Genomic DNA, 17,423 nt, shown 5'->3' with positions numbered 1-17,423 from the left:
TTCTGTTGGGGGGCTTGGGATTATTGCACAAAACTTTACAGTTTGAGTGAACTTATGTTGAAAAAGTTAATGAAAGCAGTTGGTATGCAGAGGGATAGCTGAAAACTAGTGAATGCCAGGTTGTTATCAAGTTTTTATTACATCTTAAGGGTAAAAAGATACATATATTTTCTAAATATTTTGGACTTTTTTTTTGTTTAATTCTTTATTAGCTGCTAAGTAAATTGAAGTGTATTTAATGATGTGTTAACCCAATTTATGGAAGACAGTAAAGAACAGCCCTCTGTAGTCAGTAAAATTTCACCTTCCAAAGAATATATTTTGAACTAGTTTTATGAACTCTGTTAAAATTCTGACCCATTACTTGCCGATTTATAAAAGCAATTTTATTTTGAGGCATTGTCTCTGGAAAAAAATTCCCTTAATTCTTAAATGTCATTAAATGTAGAAAGAAAAACTAAATGTTAATAAGGAATATTAAGAAATTAGTTTTTTAAACTATTAAGATTTTTAAAACTTTCATGTAAAGTTGCTTTTAATAAGTATCAAATTTTCTGTGTGATCATGTAAAATCATAATTTTGTGCAAAGAAGAGGAAAAATAAATTCTTAATTTTGTTTAGACGTAACCTAAAATGACATTTATAAGTTTTAAATATATAGATTTTAGAGTTACATATTGTACAATGATGATAGGTTTTCTATTTTTATTTTTCAACTGAATGGAGACTTTATTTGAGAAAGTGTTTTAATTGTTAAACTGGTATTTAGTTTGAGAATGGCTTTGTTTACTTTTGTTTAGACTACTAAAATGTGACTTACATGTTTTGATCGGACTAGTCTGCAGTTTCCTCATTATAGCATGAGATGGCAGAGGATATCTGCTTCAAGCAGTACATTTAAAACTTGGTTTATAGGAATTAATTTGAGAATCAAAATGTAGGAATTTAAAAATAATTTGCTTACTAAAAATTAAGATGTTAATTTAAAGTAAATAATGGATTATTCTTTGTACTTATCTCTGTCAGAAACTCTTGCTTTACTCTTTGTTCTCCCAGCAGTTTTTGGTTTAATTTCTAATATGTCTAATTTGTGTAGGCGTCGACCAGAAGATTATGATATTCATAACAGCAGAAAGAAACCAAGGATTGACTATCCCCCTGAGTTTCACCAGAGACCAGGTTAATATTTTATAATCCTGCAGATATTTGATTTCAAATTATTGAAAAAAAGAAAACAAAAAACCAAAATTCACAATCCTACAGTTTTAAAAGTGAAAAAAATTCAAGACCTGACTACTTAAATCTTGGAAAATTTTAGTAGTTCTCATTAGTGTAATTCTTCCCTTAACTTTGTTAAGGTTGTCTAATCTATTCCAGTGTAACTCATCATGCCCTATTAATTAACTGAAATTGCTAATTTTGCAAAAATGGAAACTTACCTGCACGTGTTTAAGATGAACTCTAGTTATGAAAAGCAATAATCTTACATTCTATCAGGTTTTTTTGTCCTTGTGGTAGTTAGCATTTCATGTGATATATATTCATAAAAGTGCCTTTTTTTTTTTGTAATCTTTATGTCTTTGGAGAAGAATGGGAAATATTCAGTATGTAATGTAAATATAGCTTTTCAGTTTATCCCTTACTGGAATTTAAAAGAGCAAACTATATTCAAGAAAGGATATCATATATTTAGAACAGAGTCAGTGATACATTTGTGAAACTTAGGCAGTTAGGAGGTTGATGTCAGTGATCATCATAGCATTATTATATAACAAGTGGCTTGATAAGCCTCATTCTTCCAAAATAGGAGATTCTGTTGTAGAAAGTGAAAATAGTTTTTCCCTAGTAACATGACAACTCAAATGTTTTTACATTTTAATTTGTTGGATTTTTACTAAAAGAAACAGGGGAAAGAATATTTTTCTAATCACCATGGATTTTTCATTTAGACTGTATACATCTTCATTTTTGCAACATTTGCAATTTCCCCCCATTTTAAGTTTACATTTTGAAAAGCTTGTCTGTGGTTTACTTGGTAAGGCCTATATATACCCAAGGTGAAAAGTAAACATTTGTTTTAAGGGAGTCAGTCCTGTTATAGTGTGCTCAAGATAGTTCCTATGCCCTTGCCTTCCCTATGATACAAAATGAAGAAATTTTCTGATTAGCAAGATTTGGACTGTGAACATAGAAGATTCATATATGAAAGCTTCTCTAGCAGTTTACAATTCTACAATATAATTATTTAGTTATTTCCTAGATTATCATGTAATCTGAGAAGAAAATTTGAAAAGGGGATAATACAGTAGTAGCATCACTTAAAGTACATATTTCATGGAAAGAATTGAAACGAGTGGTAAGGAAGGTTTAATTATAATGCCAAAGTAGAAAAATATAAATTTGATTTACTCAAATGCTTGATGTTTGAACAGGGTATTTAAAGGATCCACGATACCAGGAAGTCGACAGGTAAGTCGGGTTCACTCTTGCCTAGCTTTGAATTACATTCTTGGAACTAGTTTATGAATTACCTGAATTTAGTTTCACAAATCTTATTCCCAACAGACGATTTTCAGGAGTTCGCCGAGATGTGTTTTTAAATGGGGTAAGCATTTTATTTTATCTTTAATAGAGATAAAGTCAGGCTCTGATTTATTTTGCAGTTCTGTGATAATTTTTAATTATATTGACATTATCATCTTTCATTTTAGTCCTACAATGATTATGTGAGGGAATTTCATAACATGGGACCACCACCACCTTGGCAAGGAATGGTTTGTATTGCTCTTATTTTTACAAGTTATGTAACTTCATTTGCAGTTCTAATATTTCGGGTGCTTAGTCAGAATATGATTGCTACAGTTACTCATTAAAGAGACTTAAAATACAGGTTTTTGGCGGTAAATAATTGTATGCTGTCTTTCAAACTAAAGACTAAAAGTTATTTGTGTTAATAGTACAGGCTTAGTACTGTAATAGCATATTATGGTAGTGATTAGTAGTGAAAGGTCTGCTTGGGTTCAAATACATTTCTTTTTCTTCCCAACTGTATGACCTTGGGTCAATTTCTTAATATAACTCTTAGTTTTCCTCATCTGTAACATTTCATGGGTATTCACTGATTCTTTGGCTCATCAAATGTAATATTTAGTACTTACTCTGTGCAAGGTACTGTGCTTGTTCTGATGATGTCCTGGTGAATGAAATGAACATCATGACTGTCCTGGTATAGCTTAATATTTAATGTAGTAGTGTCAGTCTCACTGTCAAGAAAATAAATTTACAAAGTATTTGTGAAGTTTAGCATAGTGCCTCACTAAATTTAATTTTCTCGGTAAAATAAGATTAATTAAACCCTGATTATTCCTGCTGTTTAATTATTTCCTTTAAGAAAACTGAATTTTTCTCTTAGAGTATATTTTAGGATGTTGAAGATAGCTGAAGTATTAATTTTTGAGAAATAAAAGAAAAGAAATAAAATTTTAAAAAAGCTTAAGTAGCTTCTATGTTTCTTCACATACTATCTATTTTAAATGCTATATGTTATATGACCTCTTCATCTGACTTTTGTTTCACTTAAGGTATACGGTTTTACACCATTATATGCAGATGATTATGACACTTTTCCCTTTAGACTCTAGGAAATTTTAAAAATGGAAATATTTAATATATAATCTTGATAGTAACTATGAAAATAATCTTTGATCTACACTTTATTCATTTCATAATGGCATTTAAAAAGTTAATTATTTAAAAGTTAATTAGCTCCTGGACCTTTTTTTTTTAAGAGATGGTTTCATTTGGTCTCTCAGGCTGGAGTGCAGTGGTGTGAACAACTCCTGGGCACAAGTGGTCCTCCTGCCTCAGCTTCCTGAGTAGTTGGGAGTACAGATGCATGCCACTGTGCCTGGCTAATTTTTTTTTACAGAGACGGGATCTCACTCTGTTTCCCAGTCTGGCCTCCAACCCCTGGCTTAAGGGATTCTTCTGCCTCAGCTGTCTAAAGCATTAGAATATGGGCGTCAGCCATCATACTTGGCCTGTTGATGTTTTTAAGAATAGATATATACAAAGTGGTTAACCAGTTCACCAGTTGTAGAACTAGGATGCCTGATGTTGTATGCCTGCTTCACCACTTAACAGTATGCGACTAATAAGTAGGTTACTTAACTCCTTGTTGCCTCAGTTTACCCTTTTGTAAACTAGGAACAAGAGTATCTATCTCATAAGGTTGCTGTGAGAATTAAATGAGACTAGTAAAGTGCTTAGAACAATGCCTGGCTCACAGTAAGCACCATGTAAGTATTCGCTATTTCCATTAGTATTTACAGAAGTAGAAAAGTGTAAACATGTTATATCTTGGATGATGTATATACTTTTCAACAAACAAAAAGGATATTTTGAAACACTTTAATGCCATCAAAGTAAATCTCTAGTTCAGATTCAGTTATTTGTTTAGGATTGGTGGTTTGGATGAAAGGTTCTAAGAATTAGCTTATTTACAAAGGTATTTGGTAGATTTTTAATGGAAATGGTTTTCCCTTTTTAGCCCCCTTATCCAGGAATGGAACAACCTCCACACCATCCTTACTATCAGCACCATGCTCCACCTCCTCAGGCTCATCCCCCTTACTCAGGACATCATCCAGTACCACATGAAGCAAGATACAGAGATAAACGAGTAGTAAGTGCACAAGGAGGCAAAGGTGTGAGGGAGCTATTTAGAATTCTGTAGGTAATTTAAATATGGGGAGACTAGAGTATGGTGAATGACAGACCATTGTGTATTCTTACTGCAGACCGTTTTGGAGTAATTCTCAGTTTGTTTTTATTAAAAATGCCTGATTATGCCTCTTTGGATTATATAGATAGAATATATTTCTTTCACTGATCAAATCACGAACTGCTTAAGGCAAACTCCTACAAATATAACTCCTTTTAGGTAAATGTCATAGGTATATATATACGTACCTGGGCTGTGTTCTTTCCATATTCAGATTTTAATTATACTATGTAATTAATATTGTTAATAGGTATTTCTGAACTTTTGTGAATTCTGATCCAAGTTTTGTAGGATAGATGGTGTATAGCTGATGAGCTCTAATCTCATTTAGTCATTTGTTTTTATAGTCTATCAAATGTTAAAACTAGTAACTGAATTGTTTTACCTCTGGTTATTGCGATGATGCTAGCAGAAAATAATAACCAGATTGTTATGGTATGTAGCAGAAGAATAATTGTCCTTTATTAATTGGTTCTGTTAAATTATTTGATAAGGTTGATGTGAAAACTCTCTTCGATGCCTTCAAAATAGGACCAATGAAAAAAGATAGAGACTCTAGCTTTTTTTTTGTTTCTGGGTTTTTCAATAGTGGGGCTGAGTTTATTAAATGCTTCTTACTTATTTTTTACTGATAGTACTCTTATTTTAAAACGTGGAATTGTCCTCTGGCAGGTGTTGGAAGCATAATTCATATGCATATATGTTTGATAGCTTAGAAAGTAGTTTTGTTGTTAAAGTAGGATACACAAGTTAGAATGTTTTCCCCTCCTTAGGGTGATGAGTTGTGCCAAATAAACACCTTTTTATTTTCCCACTTAAGATGAAGAGTGAGCATATTTGTGAGAGTAAGAGCAGCTTTAGTCTATCTTTGAGACATTTTATGTGTTGTCAGTAACTTCCTTATCCTCATAAAGGTAATAATTTTCTCTAAATCAAATAATTTGAGAGTACTAATTAACCAGTTGACAAACTTTAAATTAGTAATTTGTTTTTAGTTAGGCATACAAGAAAGAAATCATACAGTCTATTTATGATGAAATCTTAGTTGACTAGATGGGTTGTGGTGTCTTAAAAATTCCTGTAAGTGATCACGTGGCTTTTAAAATACAAAGTCTAAGATTTTTTTTCCCTGAACTGTATTTCTCCTTTTTAACAAGTTCTGTTTTACGGATCTTTGTGTAGTGGATTTTTGGTTAGTATACATATTCTCTGCTTATATAATCACATATTATTATATATAAAGGGTAATGTGAAATTGTTTTTGAATCTTACTTTAGCTAAGTTTTGAAAAGGGACCAAAATCAATAAGGTGAGCTGAGAACTCAGAGTAGAAAGTTCAAACTAGAGCAGAGGCCAAGTTTAGGAGCGGCCACATCTTTTCCTTGCACATCATGTAATTGTAACAATTGAGTTTGAAAGAAAATACGGAATATAATACTTTCTAATTTCACCTTAAGAGGGCAGAGTTGGTTCAGTTTGTAAAATTGAAGTTGGTAGAATTGGAGGAAACATATAGAGCTGGCCTATTCCAGAAAAACATTGGTGACACTTAGCATAATTGGCAGCATATATGAATAATGGTTGACGGTCATCACTAGTTAATTTCTTTGGCCTAAATTTTACTGAAGGGATCAGATGGATAAGTCATTAAAGTTAAATGGAAAACTGCATGAAGAGATTTGAATAATCTCTTATAGATATCTAATGAGACATCAACCTTTTTCCAAACTATGTCAGCATGTTACTTTCTGGGAGTTAATTTATTAATGCATTTCTTTAGAGTGTTCTCTAAAGAAACTCAGTTACCTCATAGGGAATTTTTTATTTTTTATATATATTTTAAAATTGTTCACATAAATTTTTTTTTTTTAAATCAGAGATCCACTTACACTATTTGCATTTTTGACATACCTAATACATTTCGTCCCTTTTCTAGCATGATTATGATATGAGGGTGGATGATTTCCTTCGTCGAACACAAGCTGTTGTCAGTGGTCGGAGAAGTAGACCCCGTGAAAGAGATCGGGAACGAGAGCGAGACCGCCCTAGAGATAACAGAAGAGACAGAGAGCGAGATAGAGGACGTGATAGAGAAAGAGAAAGAGAGCGATTATGTGATCGGGACAGAGACCGAGGGGAGAGAGGTCGATATCGAAGATAATCCGCTTTTGGAAGCAATGATTGTTTAAAGATACAAAAAAATCTTGTATTTTTTTTGTGTGTGTTTACAAGTAGTAAATTTATTTTCAGCTGTCTACCTATAAAGTTCATTGTGTAGAAGAATTTATTATGACCCCCCCCTTTGTTCCGAGCATGCAGTATCATAAGAACTGGAAATACTCAAATCCGCCAAAAATGCACCGTTGACAGTTGAATTGACACTTTTGTTGAGGCAGAATGGAACAGTCCAAGAATGTAGATATTGATTCTTTCTCCATAAATGTTCATCTTATAGTGTGTTCATCCTAGAGTTATTGTTTTGTTTTTTTCTTTTTTTATCTTGATTGATAACTGCCATGATATTTTACTTTGATGTGTTTCTACATGTAGTTGCACACGGTTCAGTAAAAATAATGCTGCTATCAAGTATGCAAATATTGAAGTATGATGGTTTGTATGGCAGTGTTGTAGCAGCCTCTTGGTTTTTTTCCCCTTTGCCTCTTTTTTTTTTTAAACTTATAAAGTCACTTTTTATTTTTCTTCAGTCTTCAATGATGAGAGCAATATTAAGAAGACATTGGTATCTAATTTTTAATCTTTTTAAATGAAAAATTCCTATGTTCAGTAGCGTGGTTGATGCTATTGTTTAGCCTTCCTCTCCAAACTGTATACGTTGGCTTGGAATGTTCACAACTTGCGTGCGTGGCAGCGGAAGATGATTCCCATATTCTACATTGCTACTGTTTTGTATAAAATAAATTGGTAAAGATTGACACTTATCTTCTGTATTTTTTTTCTTATCTAATTGCAAGTTTTATTATGCAATAATGGACATAAAAGAATGCTGTTAAGGGATTTTAGGAATCACATTTGCTTTTTTTGAGGCACATTTTAGCAGAAGTGATTGACCTAGGAGTAATTAAAAGCTTGCTTCTCTTTCTAATATAAGATACACAGAGTTATGTTAGTATTTTGGCTAAGTATTTATACACCTGATAACATTTTTGAGTGTACTCTGATTACAGAATCGTTTATTTAGGTTTTCTATTTATTGTTTCAGTCTTCGGTAAGTGAAACTACTTTGTACATGCCTTCTACTTCATAAATGGACTTTTAACTCTCTTAACATTAGTTCTGTATTTTAAGTTAACTGTCCAGCTCTCCCAGTGGTAACCAGCTATAACATAGAAATAGAACTGCTCAAGAAAACAATTTATGAAATAATTTTTTGAATTCTAATTTTCTTGAATTACACCTGGAGTTTTGACCTTTGGAATTTGGCCTTTATAAACATTAGGAATATTTGAATATTTGACTAATTTTTTTTTATAGTATCAAACTTAGTTTGTGTAACAAGTTGCCATAGTTTTACATTTAATCTATATTGGCTTGAAAAAGAACATGGGCACTTTACTCTTACAGGATATTTAAAACTGTAGTTTTATTGCATTCATTTTCATACTAGCATGCAGAGTATCTTCCCCTACATTCACAGTAGTTTTCTTTACCAATGACAAAACTAAAGCCTAAGGATTTGTTTTAAATCTACATTGTGATAGAGAGGAAAAAATAACCTTTTAGGAAACCTGAGTTCTAGTTTATGCCTTGCTTTTAATTAAACCAGTTGGTGGTATGTGGTAAGTCACTTCACTGGCATTATGTTTGTATTCTTCAGTAAACTGGACAAGATGATGATCTGCAGTTTTTTAGGAATTTCTGTAACCGGTTACACAAAACTGGTAGGTTCTGTTAAAGGTATTTTCCAGAAATAATAGTAAGTTATAAATAATACTGAGCACCTTGTATGCAACAGACAGCTTTGTGCTTTTAGAAAGAGACTCATTTAAATGGGCTCAGAGAGGCTAGTAAACTTGCCCAAGATTAAAAAGGTAGTAATTGATGGGCCAAGATTTTATCCATGTTTTTATTAAATTTGGTGTTTCTAAAGAAGCCACCTCATCACTTTTGAAAAAAATAGCATATAAATTAATGTCTGAATTGATGGTACAGGCTTATATTGAGGTTTTTTTTTTTTCTTTGAGATGGAGTCTCACTCCATCGCCCAGGCTGGAGTGCAGTGGCACGATCTCAGCTCACTGCAACCTCTGTCTTCCAAATTCAAGTGGTTCTCCTGCCTCAGCCTCCCGAGTGGCTGGGACTACAGGCACGCACCACCACACCCAGCTAATTTTTGGAATTTTAGTAGAGGGGGTGGTTTCACCATGTTTACCAAGCTAGTCTCAAACTCAACCTCAAGTGATGTGCCTGCCTCAGCCTCCCAAAGTGCTAGACTTAGAGCTCTGTGTGAGCCACTGCATCTGGCCTGAGATTTTTAAACATTAACATTTTCTCCAGGCTTAATTTTAAGCACAGGATTTTTCGAAAGTTCCCATCCACTTAAGATGTTAAGTCATGCTTTGTGTATTGGGTGTTAAAAGAGTTTAGTATTGAGTCAATCCTATTTTAAAAAGCTAACATTTTTACCAAGTATCTGGCATTATTCCAAACCCTCGTGTTGGCTCACATAATCCTCACTATTTTCTCCCTTTCTGATTTTTTTTAAATAAACTGACAGGAATATTGTATTAAAAAAATGCAATATTTAAGCTGGGCGCAGTGGCTCAAGCCTGTAATCCCAACACTTTGGGAGGCTGAGACGAGAGGATCACGAGGTCAAGAGATCAAGACCATCCTGGTCAACATGGTGAAACCCCGTCTCTACTAAAAATACAAAAATTAGCTGGGCATGGTGGCGCATGCCTGTAGTCCCAGCTACTCGGGAGGCTGAGGCAGGAGAATTGCTTGAACCCAGGAGACGGAGGTTGCGGTGAGCCAAGATCGCGCCATTGCACTCCAGCCTGGGTAACGAGCGAAACTTCGTTTCAAAAAAAAAAAAAAAAGATTTTTTTTTTTCCTGTACAGAAGAGTATATAAAATCAGAATTTTTTATTTAATATTTGTACACATTTATGACAGCATTTTTCACCATGAGAGACTTGGTTTCTTTCATGTACTCTACAGTACTGTGATTCTAAAAGTCTCCAGAAGTATGATGTGTTCAGGTGAAAAACAAAATTCAGCCGGGCGCGGTGGCTCAAGCCTGTAATCCCAGCACTTTGGGAGGCCGAGGCGGGTGGATCACGAGGTCAAGAGATCGAGACCATCCTAGTCAACATGGTGAAACCCCATCTCTACTAAAAATACAAAAAAAACTAGCTGGGCGTGGTGGCGCGTGCCTGTAATCCCAGCTACTCAGGAGGCTGAGGCAGGAGAATTGCCTGAACCCAGGAGGCGGAGGTTGCGGTGAGCCGAGATCGCGCCATTGCACTCCAGCCTGGGTAACAAGAGCGAAACTCCGTCTCAAAAAAAAAAAAAAAAAAAAAAGAAAAACAAAATTCAGTTATTCAGAATTTAGAAATCCAGTCAAGGGTTTTATTGGCTAGAGTAATAGTTCGAAGGAGTGAGAATTCAAGCATGTAATTTTTAGATTTGATTTCCTCTATAATGGCTTTTTCTCAAGATAGTCTACTTTTTCAGAAAATAGCCATTATCTCCAAGCTTCCATCATGTAGTTTCAGTGGTAGGAGACTTCTCCTCCCAATGTCCGTATTAATTCCCCAGAAGGACTGAATAGCCATGTTGGCTCTGGAGCCAGCCCTAATCCAATCTGTATGTGCAGGGAAATGGAGTTCTTTGACTCCCAGCATGGGAGGTTAGTTGTTACGGTCACCTCTATGAGGACTGCATCGGGAAGGATGGTTTCCAAAAGACATGAACAGACAAAATTTAACAGATGTCCGTTAAATCATGATTTCATAGAAGTTCTAACACCTGAATGGGTCTGACTTCAGAGTATTTTGTCATCACAGGTGTGCCTTCTTGCTCTTGGATATCTCTGCGTAGATTCTGCTGTAGAATGCCATGGTCATTCTGAGGGCCACATACATCCTGTCATATAATGTTAAACCTTTGGTCATGTCAAGGGTATGGATTTGAAAAAAAGAAGCAATTGTTGCCAGCATTTAACTGACCAAGCTAGAGTTTCTTGACTCACCATAAGGGTGACTGTGACACATGGATAATTTTATCCTGATGTGTAAGATTTTATTTGGATAGGAAAATTCCAAATGCAGTTTGAAACACATTAAAACTGAGGCACACAGGAAAGAACAGGCTCAAGTTTATAGTCTTCAATTTCCTTAGTAGGAATAGGAATCCTAAGAGCATAAGCAATCCATGCGTAGGATTCTATTTATCATATGGGTCATTCAATCTCTAATTTTTGGGGAGTGGAGGTTCTCTTATTTCTAAAGCTTACACTTTTTCCCTTTCAGATTCTTCTATGTCTTAAATATAGATTATTGACTATTGTATTAAGTACTAATATCAAATACTGTTGACTATATGCCTTAGACTGTTGACTATTAACTGTTTTCACTTGTAACCTTCATACTAGAGATTTGAAAGATTTATAGTCAAAAATAACAGCTCTGAAAAGTTAAGGAATATATAATATAAAAAATGTAAGGCTGGGTACAGAGGCCAACACCTGTAATCTAGCACTTTGGGGGGCCACCTTAGGTGGATCACCTAAGGTCAGGCATTGGAAACCAGCCTGGCCAACAGTGATGACACCCCTCCTCTACTAAAAATACAAAAATTAGCAGGACATGGTGGCGCATGCCTATAATCTCAGTTACTCGGGAGGCTGAGGCAGGAGAATTGCTTGAACTTGGGAGATGGACATTGCAGTGAGCTGAGATTGTGCCATTGCTCTCCAGCCTGGGTGACACAGCAACACTTTGTCTCCAAGAAAAAAAAAAAAAAGTTACGGCAACAAAAATATAAATTGTTGGGAAGAGAGTAAAAATCTAGAATAATTGTATATGATCTATGTTAGGTGATTACTAGCTTAAAATAGTATATTACAACTATAACAGGTTTTATGTACGCCCATGGTAATGACAAAGCCAAAAATTACAACAGATAAACAAGAATGATGAAGGACAAAGCTTAGTACTACAAAAAATTACCATATCATAAAGTTAAACAAGAGAGGAAGAAATGAACAAAGAATCTACAAAACAACTACAAAATCAATTGCAAAATAAGTCTTTACCTATCAATGATAACCTTGATTATAAATGAATTAAATTATCCAATAAACAGTGGTTGAATGGATTAAAAAACAATATAACTATGTGCTACCTACAAGAAACCCACTTCAGCTTCCAGAACACACGAAGGTTGAAAGTAAAGGAATGGAAAAAGATACTCCATACAAATAGTAACCAAAAGAAAGCAGGGGTAGCATAATATGCATGAGATAAAAGAAACTTCAAGGTAAAAACTTATAAAACCAAAGATGATCATTAATGATAAAGGGGCCAGTTCAGCAAGATGGCATAACAATATATATGCACCTAACAACAGAGCATCTAAATTTGGCCAGGGTTGGTAGCTCACACCGGTAATCCCAGCACTTTGGGATGCCGAGGCAGGTGGATCACCTGAGCTCAGGAGTTCAAGACCAGCCTGACCAACATGGTGAAACCCTGCTAAAAATACAAAAATTAGCTGGGTGTGGTGGTGAGCACCTGTAATCCCAACTACTCAGAAGGCTGAGGCAGGAGAATCGCTTGAACCTGGGAGGCCGAGGTTGCAGTGATCTGAGATCCATTGCACTCCAGCCTGGGTGACAGAGTTAAGATTCCATCTCAAAAAAAAAAAAAAAAATTTACAATGTACACGAAGGAAAAAAAATAGCAATACAATAGTAGGCGACTTTAGTACCCCACATTAAACACTGAAGCACTCAACCAAACAGAAAACTAAGGAAATACTGGATTTGAACTGCAGTCAACACCAAATGGACCTGAGAGACACAGAACTTTCCATCCAAGAGCAGCAGAATATACATTACTTTTCACCCTAGTACCCTACATTAAACACTGAATAGCTCAACCAAACAGAAAACAGCAAATACTGGATTTGAACTGCAGACTATACTAAATGGACTGACAGACATAGAACTTTACATCCAAGAGCAGAATATGCATTTCTTTTCTAGTGCACATAGCACATTATGCCTCAAAAAGCTAGAAAAAGAACTAAAGCCAAAGTTAGCAAAAGGAGGAAAATAACACAAATCAGAATAAAAGCAAAAATAAATCTTTGAAAAAAATAAGATTGGCAAAACACTAGCTGGACTTTGACAAAAAGAGGGAAGATTCAAATAAATAAAATCAAACATGAAAATGGAGGCATTACACCAGATGCTTCAGAAGTAAAATGTATTATAAAGGCCAATTATAAATAATTATATGCAACAAATTGGAAAATCTAGAAAAAAAAGATAAATTCATAGAAAAATAAAACTTTCCCATTATAATCAATGGGGAATGACTGAAAGCTTTTCCAGTAAGATCTGGTATAAGGCAAGAATTCTCACTCTAATCACTTCTATTTAACAAGAATTAGAGCAATTAAATAAGTTAAACAAATAAAAGGCATCTAAATACGAAGTAAAACTATTCCTGTTTATAGATTATATGATTCTATATGTTGAAAACCCTTAAAGATGTGTAAAAAACACTGTTGGAGTAAATCAGAAAAGTTGCAGTGTACCAAATGAACATAGAAACAAAAGTAATATTTCTATAGACAAAATCACCTAGCTAAAAAAAGGAATCAAGAAAACAATCCCATTTATAATAGCACACACAAAAACAAAAGAATACATTTAACCAAGGAAGTAAAAGACTTGTACAATGAAAACGATAACATACAGATGAAAGAAATTGAAGAATACACAAATAAATGGAATGATATCTCTTATTTATTGATGGGATTAATATTTTAAAAATGTTTAAACTACATAATGCAATACGTGAATTCAACACTATTTGTACCAAAAGTTTAATGGCATTTTTTACAGAAATAGAAAAAAAAATCCTAAAATTTGTACAGAACCACACACACAGATACACACACACAAACTGAACAGCTAAAGCAATACTGAGAAAAAGTTGGGGGCATCAAACTTCCTGATTTAAAAATATGTTACAAAGGTATAATAAATAGAATTATACTGGTAAAAAATAGAAACATGGACTAATGGAAGAGAATAGAGAGCACAGAAATAAATGCAAATATATATAGTCAACTAAATTTTGACCAGGGCACCAAGTGAACACAAAGGTGAAAGTATAGTCTCCAATAAATGGTGCTGGGAAAACTGTATTTCCACTTGCAAAAGAATGAACATGAACCCTTATCTCACACTGTACATGTGAGATACAAGGCAAAAATAAACTCAAAATGGACAAAACACATAAATATAAGACCTGAAACCAAAAAATTCCTATAAGAAAACATAAGGAAAAATCTCTTCAACAATGGCCTTGGCAGTGATTTTTTGGATATCATACTGATAGTTCAGATTACAAAAGCAAAATATATAAATGGGATTACATAAAACTAAAATGCTTCTTCACAGCAAAAGAAACAATCAATAAAATATAAATTCAGCCTACTGATTGGGAAAATATTTGCAAATTACATATCTGATAAGGGGTTAATGCCCAAAATTTATAAGGAACTCTTACAACTCAATACCAAAAAAATGAATAACACTATTAAAAAATAGCAGGGACCTGACCAGAAATTTCTCTAAAGAAAACAAAAATAGCCAATAGGCATATTAAAAGTGCTCAACATCACTAATCATCAGGGAAATACAAATGAAACCACTATGAGATATCATCTCACATCCATAAGAATAGCTGTTACCAAAAATGCAAGAGGCAAAAAATATGCTGGTGAGAGTGTGGAGAAAATAGTGAACCCTAATTCAGTATTGGTAAGAGTGCAGAATGGTGCAGTCATTATGAGAAACAGTATGGAGGTTCCTAAAGAAATTAAAAATAGAACTACCATATGACCTAGCAATCTCTCTTATGAGTATAAAACAAAAGGAAATGAAAATCACCACTTTGTAAAGATATCTGCACTCCCATGTTCATTGCAACAATATTCACAATAGCCAAGATATGGAAACAATCTGTGTCCATTGACAGATGAGTGGATGTGTGTGTGTGTGTGTGTGTGTGTGTGTGTGTGTGTGAGAGAGAGAGAGAGAGAGAGAGAGAGAGAGAGAGAGAGAGAGAGGGAGAATTATTCAGCCTTTAAAAATATGGAAATGCACCGGGCACAGTGGCTGATGCCTGTAATCCCAGCACTTTGAGAGGCCAAGGCAGGCGGATCACAAGATCAGGAGATCAAGACCATCTTGGCCATCTCTACTAAAAATACAAAAATAATTTTAAAAAAATTAGCTGGGAGTGGTGGCATGTGTCACCCAGCTACTCGGGAGGCTAAGGCAGGCACTTGAAGCAGGAAGTTGAAGGTCGCAGTGAGCTGAGATTGCGCCACTGCACTCCAGCCTGGAGACAGTGAGACTCCATCTAAAAAAATATACAAATAAAAAAGATGGAAATGCTACCATTTGCCACCACAAGGATGGACAGAGAAGACTTTATGCTAAGATAAATAAGCCAGAGATAGAAACAAAAATATTGCATGATTTCACTTTCACGTGGAATATATATGTTTAAAAAATCTCAAATACACAGAGAACAAAACAGTGGTTGCTACTAGCAGGGGTGATGGGTGGGAAGAGGAAATGGGAAGATGTAGGTCAAAGTATACAAATTAGCAGATATGTAGAATGAGCAAGTTTAGAGATCTGACGTACAACATGAGGACTATAGTTAATAGAGTTGTATTATATTAGTGACTTTTATTGAATAAATAGATTTTAGCAGCTCTTGTCACACCAAAAAGTAACAATATGAGACAATAGACACATTAACCTGCTTCACTGTAGTAACCATTTTAGGATAATGTATATGTATCCATAACATCACATGTTACCTCAAATAAACATTATCACTTTCCCTTTATATGTATGAAGTTTTTCAAGAATAGGGGTTAATTGGTTAGAAATTCTACCAAACTTGCCTCAGCATTTTACCTTGTGAAAGTTACCATAGACAGCCTAAACAATTTGCGGTCAAAATGGACATTGAGTCTTAACACTTGAATAAGATTTCAGTTTTATATTGCTGCCAATAAGAACACAGACAAAAATAATATCTTAAGAGATCCTATAGTACATAAAGAATGCTTCCTTTCTGCTTACATTTTAGAAGTATGATATTAAGTTAGAATATGTTGATTCTTGTGTTCCTTCATAAGGAATATCATCCTATATGCTGACAGAACTGATACAAGTGTTAGAAATTATTTCGTCTGTAGCCCATGTATATTTTTCTATGCTTCTCTATCAAGTAGCTATGATATAGCAAGACCCATGTTCCCCAAATGAGCTTTACTGACGTGTACTACAGTCTTGGAATAAGGCAGAAAACACCTCCTCTAAGAAGGTAAACCGCCATTGTATTCTCTAAAATGTAAAGTTCGGGATCTCAAGTAAGAATAGGTTTAAATACTGGAATAAATGAAAGTAAATCCTGCAGGAGTCATTGCAGCCAGCAACATGTTCAAGGTAATTCAAAGGTTCATGAAGCCAACCATCCTCCACTTGTTCACCTTCAAAATCTATACAGCACGAAAAAAGGACTCATCTCGCAAAAATCCTGTGAAGGTTAATGAGCTTTCGCTCTATTCGGTTTCCGAGGGTCAGCTGAAGTGTGTAGAGGAGTCAAAGAGCCAACTTGAAGAAGGCATCTCGCAGTTCTGACGCTAGCTAGTGTGAGCCATGTAGAAGTTTGTGTCAGGGAACTACTCCCAAACTAAGCCTAAGATGCAAAATTTGGTTCAATGTGGGATAGACAGCTGTGAATAACTCCAAAATGGACCTCCTGGATTTTTTCCAAGACTTGGTGTTATTGGTTTTGCTGGCCTTATTGGACTCCTTTTGGCTAGAGGTTCAAAAATAAAGAAGCTAGTGTCCCCGCCTGGTATGGGATTCGCTGCCTCCATCTTATCTACAACAAGCCATCATGTTTGCCAAGGTCAGAGGGGAGAGATTATATGACTGGGGTTTACTCGGGTAAGTAATGGAAGATTTGTGGAAGGAGAACTTTTTTTTTTTTTTTTTTTTTTGAGATGGAGTTTCGCTCTTGTTACCCAGGCTGGAGTGCAATGGCGCGATCTCGGCTCACGGCAACCTCTGCCTCCTGGGTTCAGGCAATTCTCCTGCCTCAGCCTCCTGAGTAGCTGGGATTACAGGCAGGCGCCGCCATGCCCAGCTGATTTTTTGTATTTTTAGTAGAGACGGGGTTTCACCATGTCGACCAGGATGGTCTCGAACTCTCGACCTCGTGATCCACCCGCCTCGGCTTCCCAAAGTGCTGGGATTACAGGCTTGACCCACCGCGCCTGGCAGGAGAACTTTTAAAAGCCAGGAAATGTGAAGAATTCACCTGGAACTAAGTAGAAAACTCCACGCTCTGC

At 35.1% G+C, this 17,423-nt stretch overlaps 1 protein-coding gene and 1 pseudogene across 6 annotated transcripts in view; both read left to right on the top strand.

Annotated features, from left to right (window-relative positions):
- Window positions 1-7,723, top strand: part of YTHDC1 (YTH N6-methyladenosine RNA binding protein C1) — a 37,025-nt gene extending 29,302 nt beyond the window's left edge. For 3 of the 6 annotated variants that reach the window (XM_074396222.1, XM_074396220.1, XM_010342565.2), the window contains 6 exons: window positions 1,098-1,180; window positions 2,434-2,470; window positions 2,543-2,606; window positions 2,713-2,775; window positions 4,551-4,685; window positions 6,721-7,723. In XM_074396222.1, the coding sequence (XP_074252323.1) occupies window positions 1,098-1,180; window positions 2,434-2,470; window positions 2,543-2,606; window positions 2,713-2,775; window positions 4,551-4,685; window positions 6,721-6,945 (607 nt within the window). In that variant the 3' untranslated portion in view covers window positions 6,946-7,723. The remainder of the gene's footprint in view (window positions 1-1,097; window positions 1,181-2,433; window positions 2,471-2,542; window positions 2,607-2,712; window positions 2,776-4,550; window positions 4,686-6,720) is intronic. The other 3 variants (XM_003931899.3, XM_003931898.3, XM_074396221.1) reach the window with 1 other exon arrangement.
- A 91-nt stretch (window positions 7,724-7,814) lies between these two features.
- Window positions 7,815-17,074, top strand: LOC141583947 (MICOS complex subunit MIC26 pseudogene; annotated as a pseudogene).
- Window positions 17,075-17,423: the final 349 nt, after the last annotated feature.

This window comes from Saimiri boliviensis, chromosome 3 (assembly GCF_048565385.1).
Source record: "Saimiri boliviensis isolate mSaiBol1 chromosome 3, mSaiBol1.pri, whole genome shotgun sequence".
In the NCBI taxonomy this organism is placed as follows: Eukaryota; Metazoa; Chordata; class Mammalia; order Primates; family Cebidae; genus Saimiri; species Saimiri boliviensis.
The sequence above is the reverse complement of the archived record's forward strand: the minus strand, read 5'-3'. Positions and strand labels throughout refer to the sequence as shown.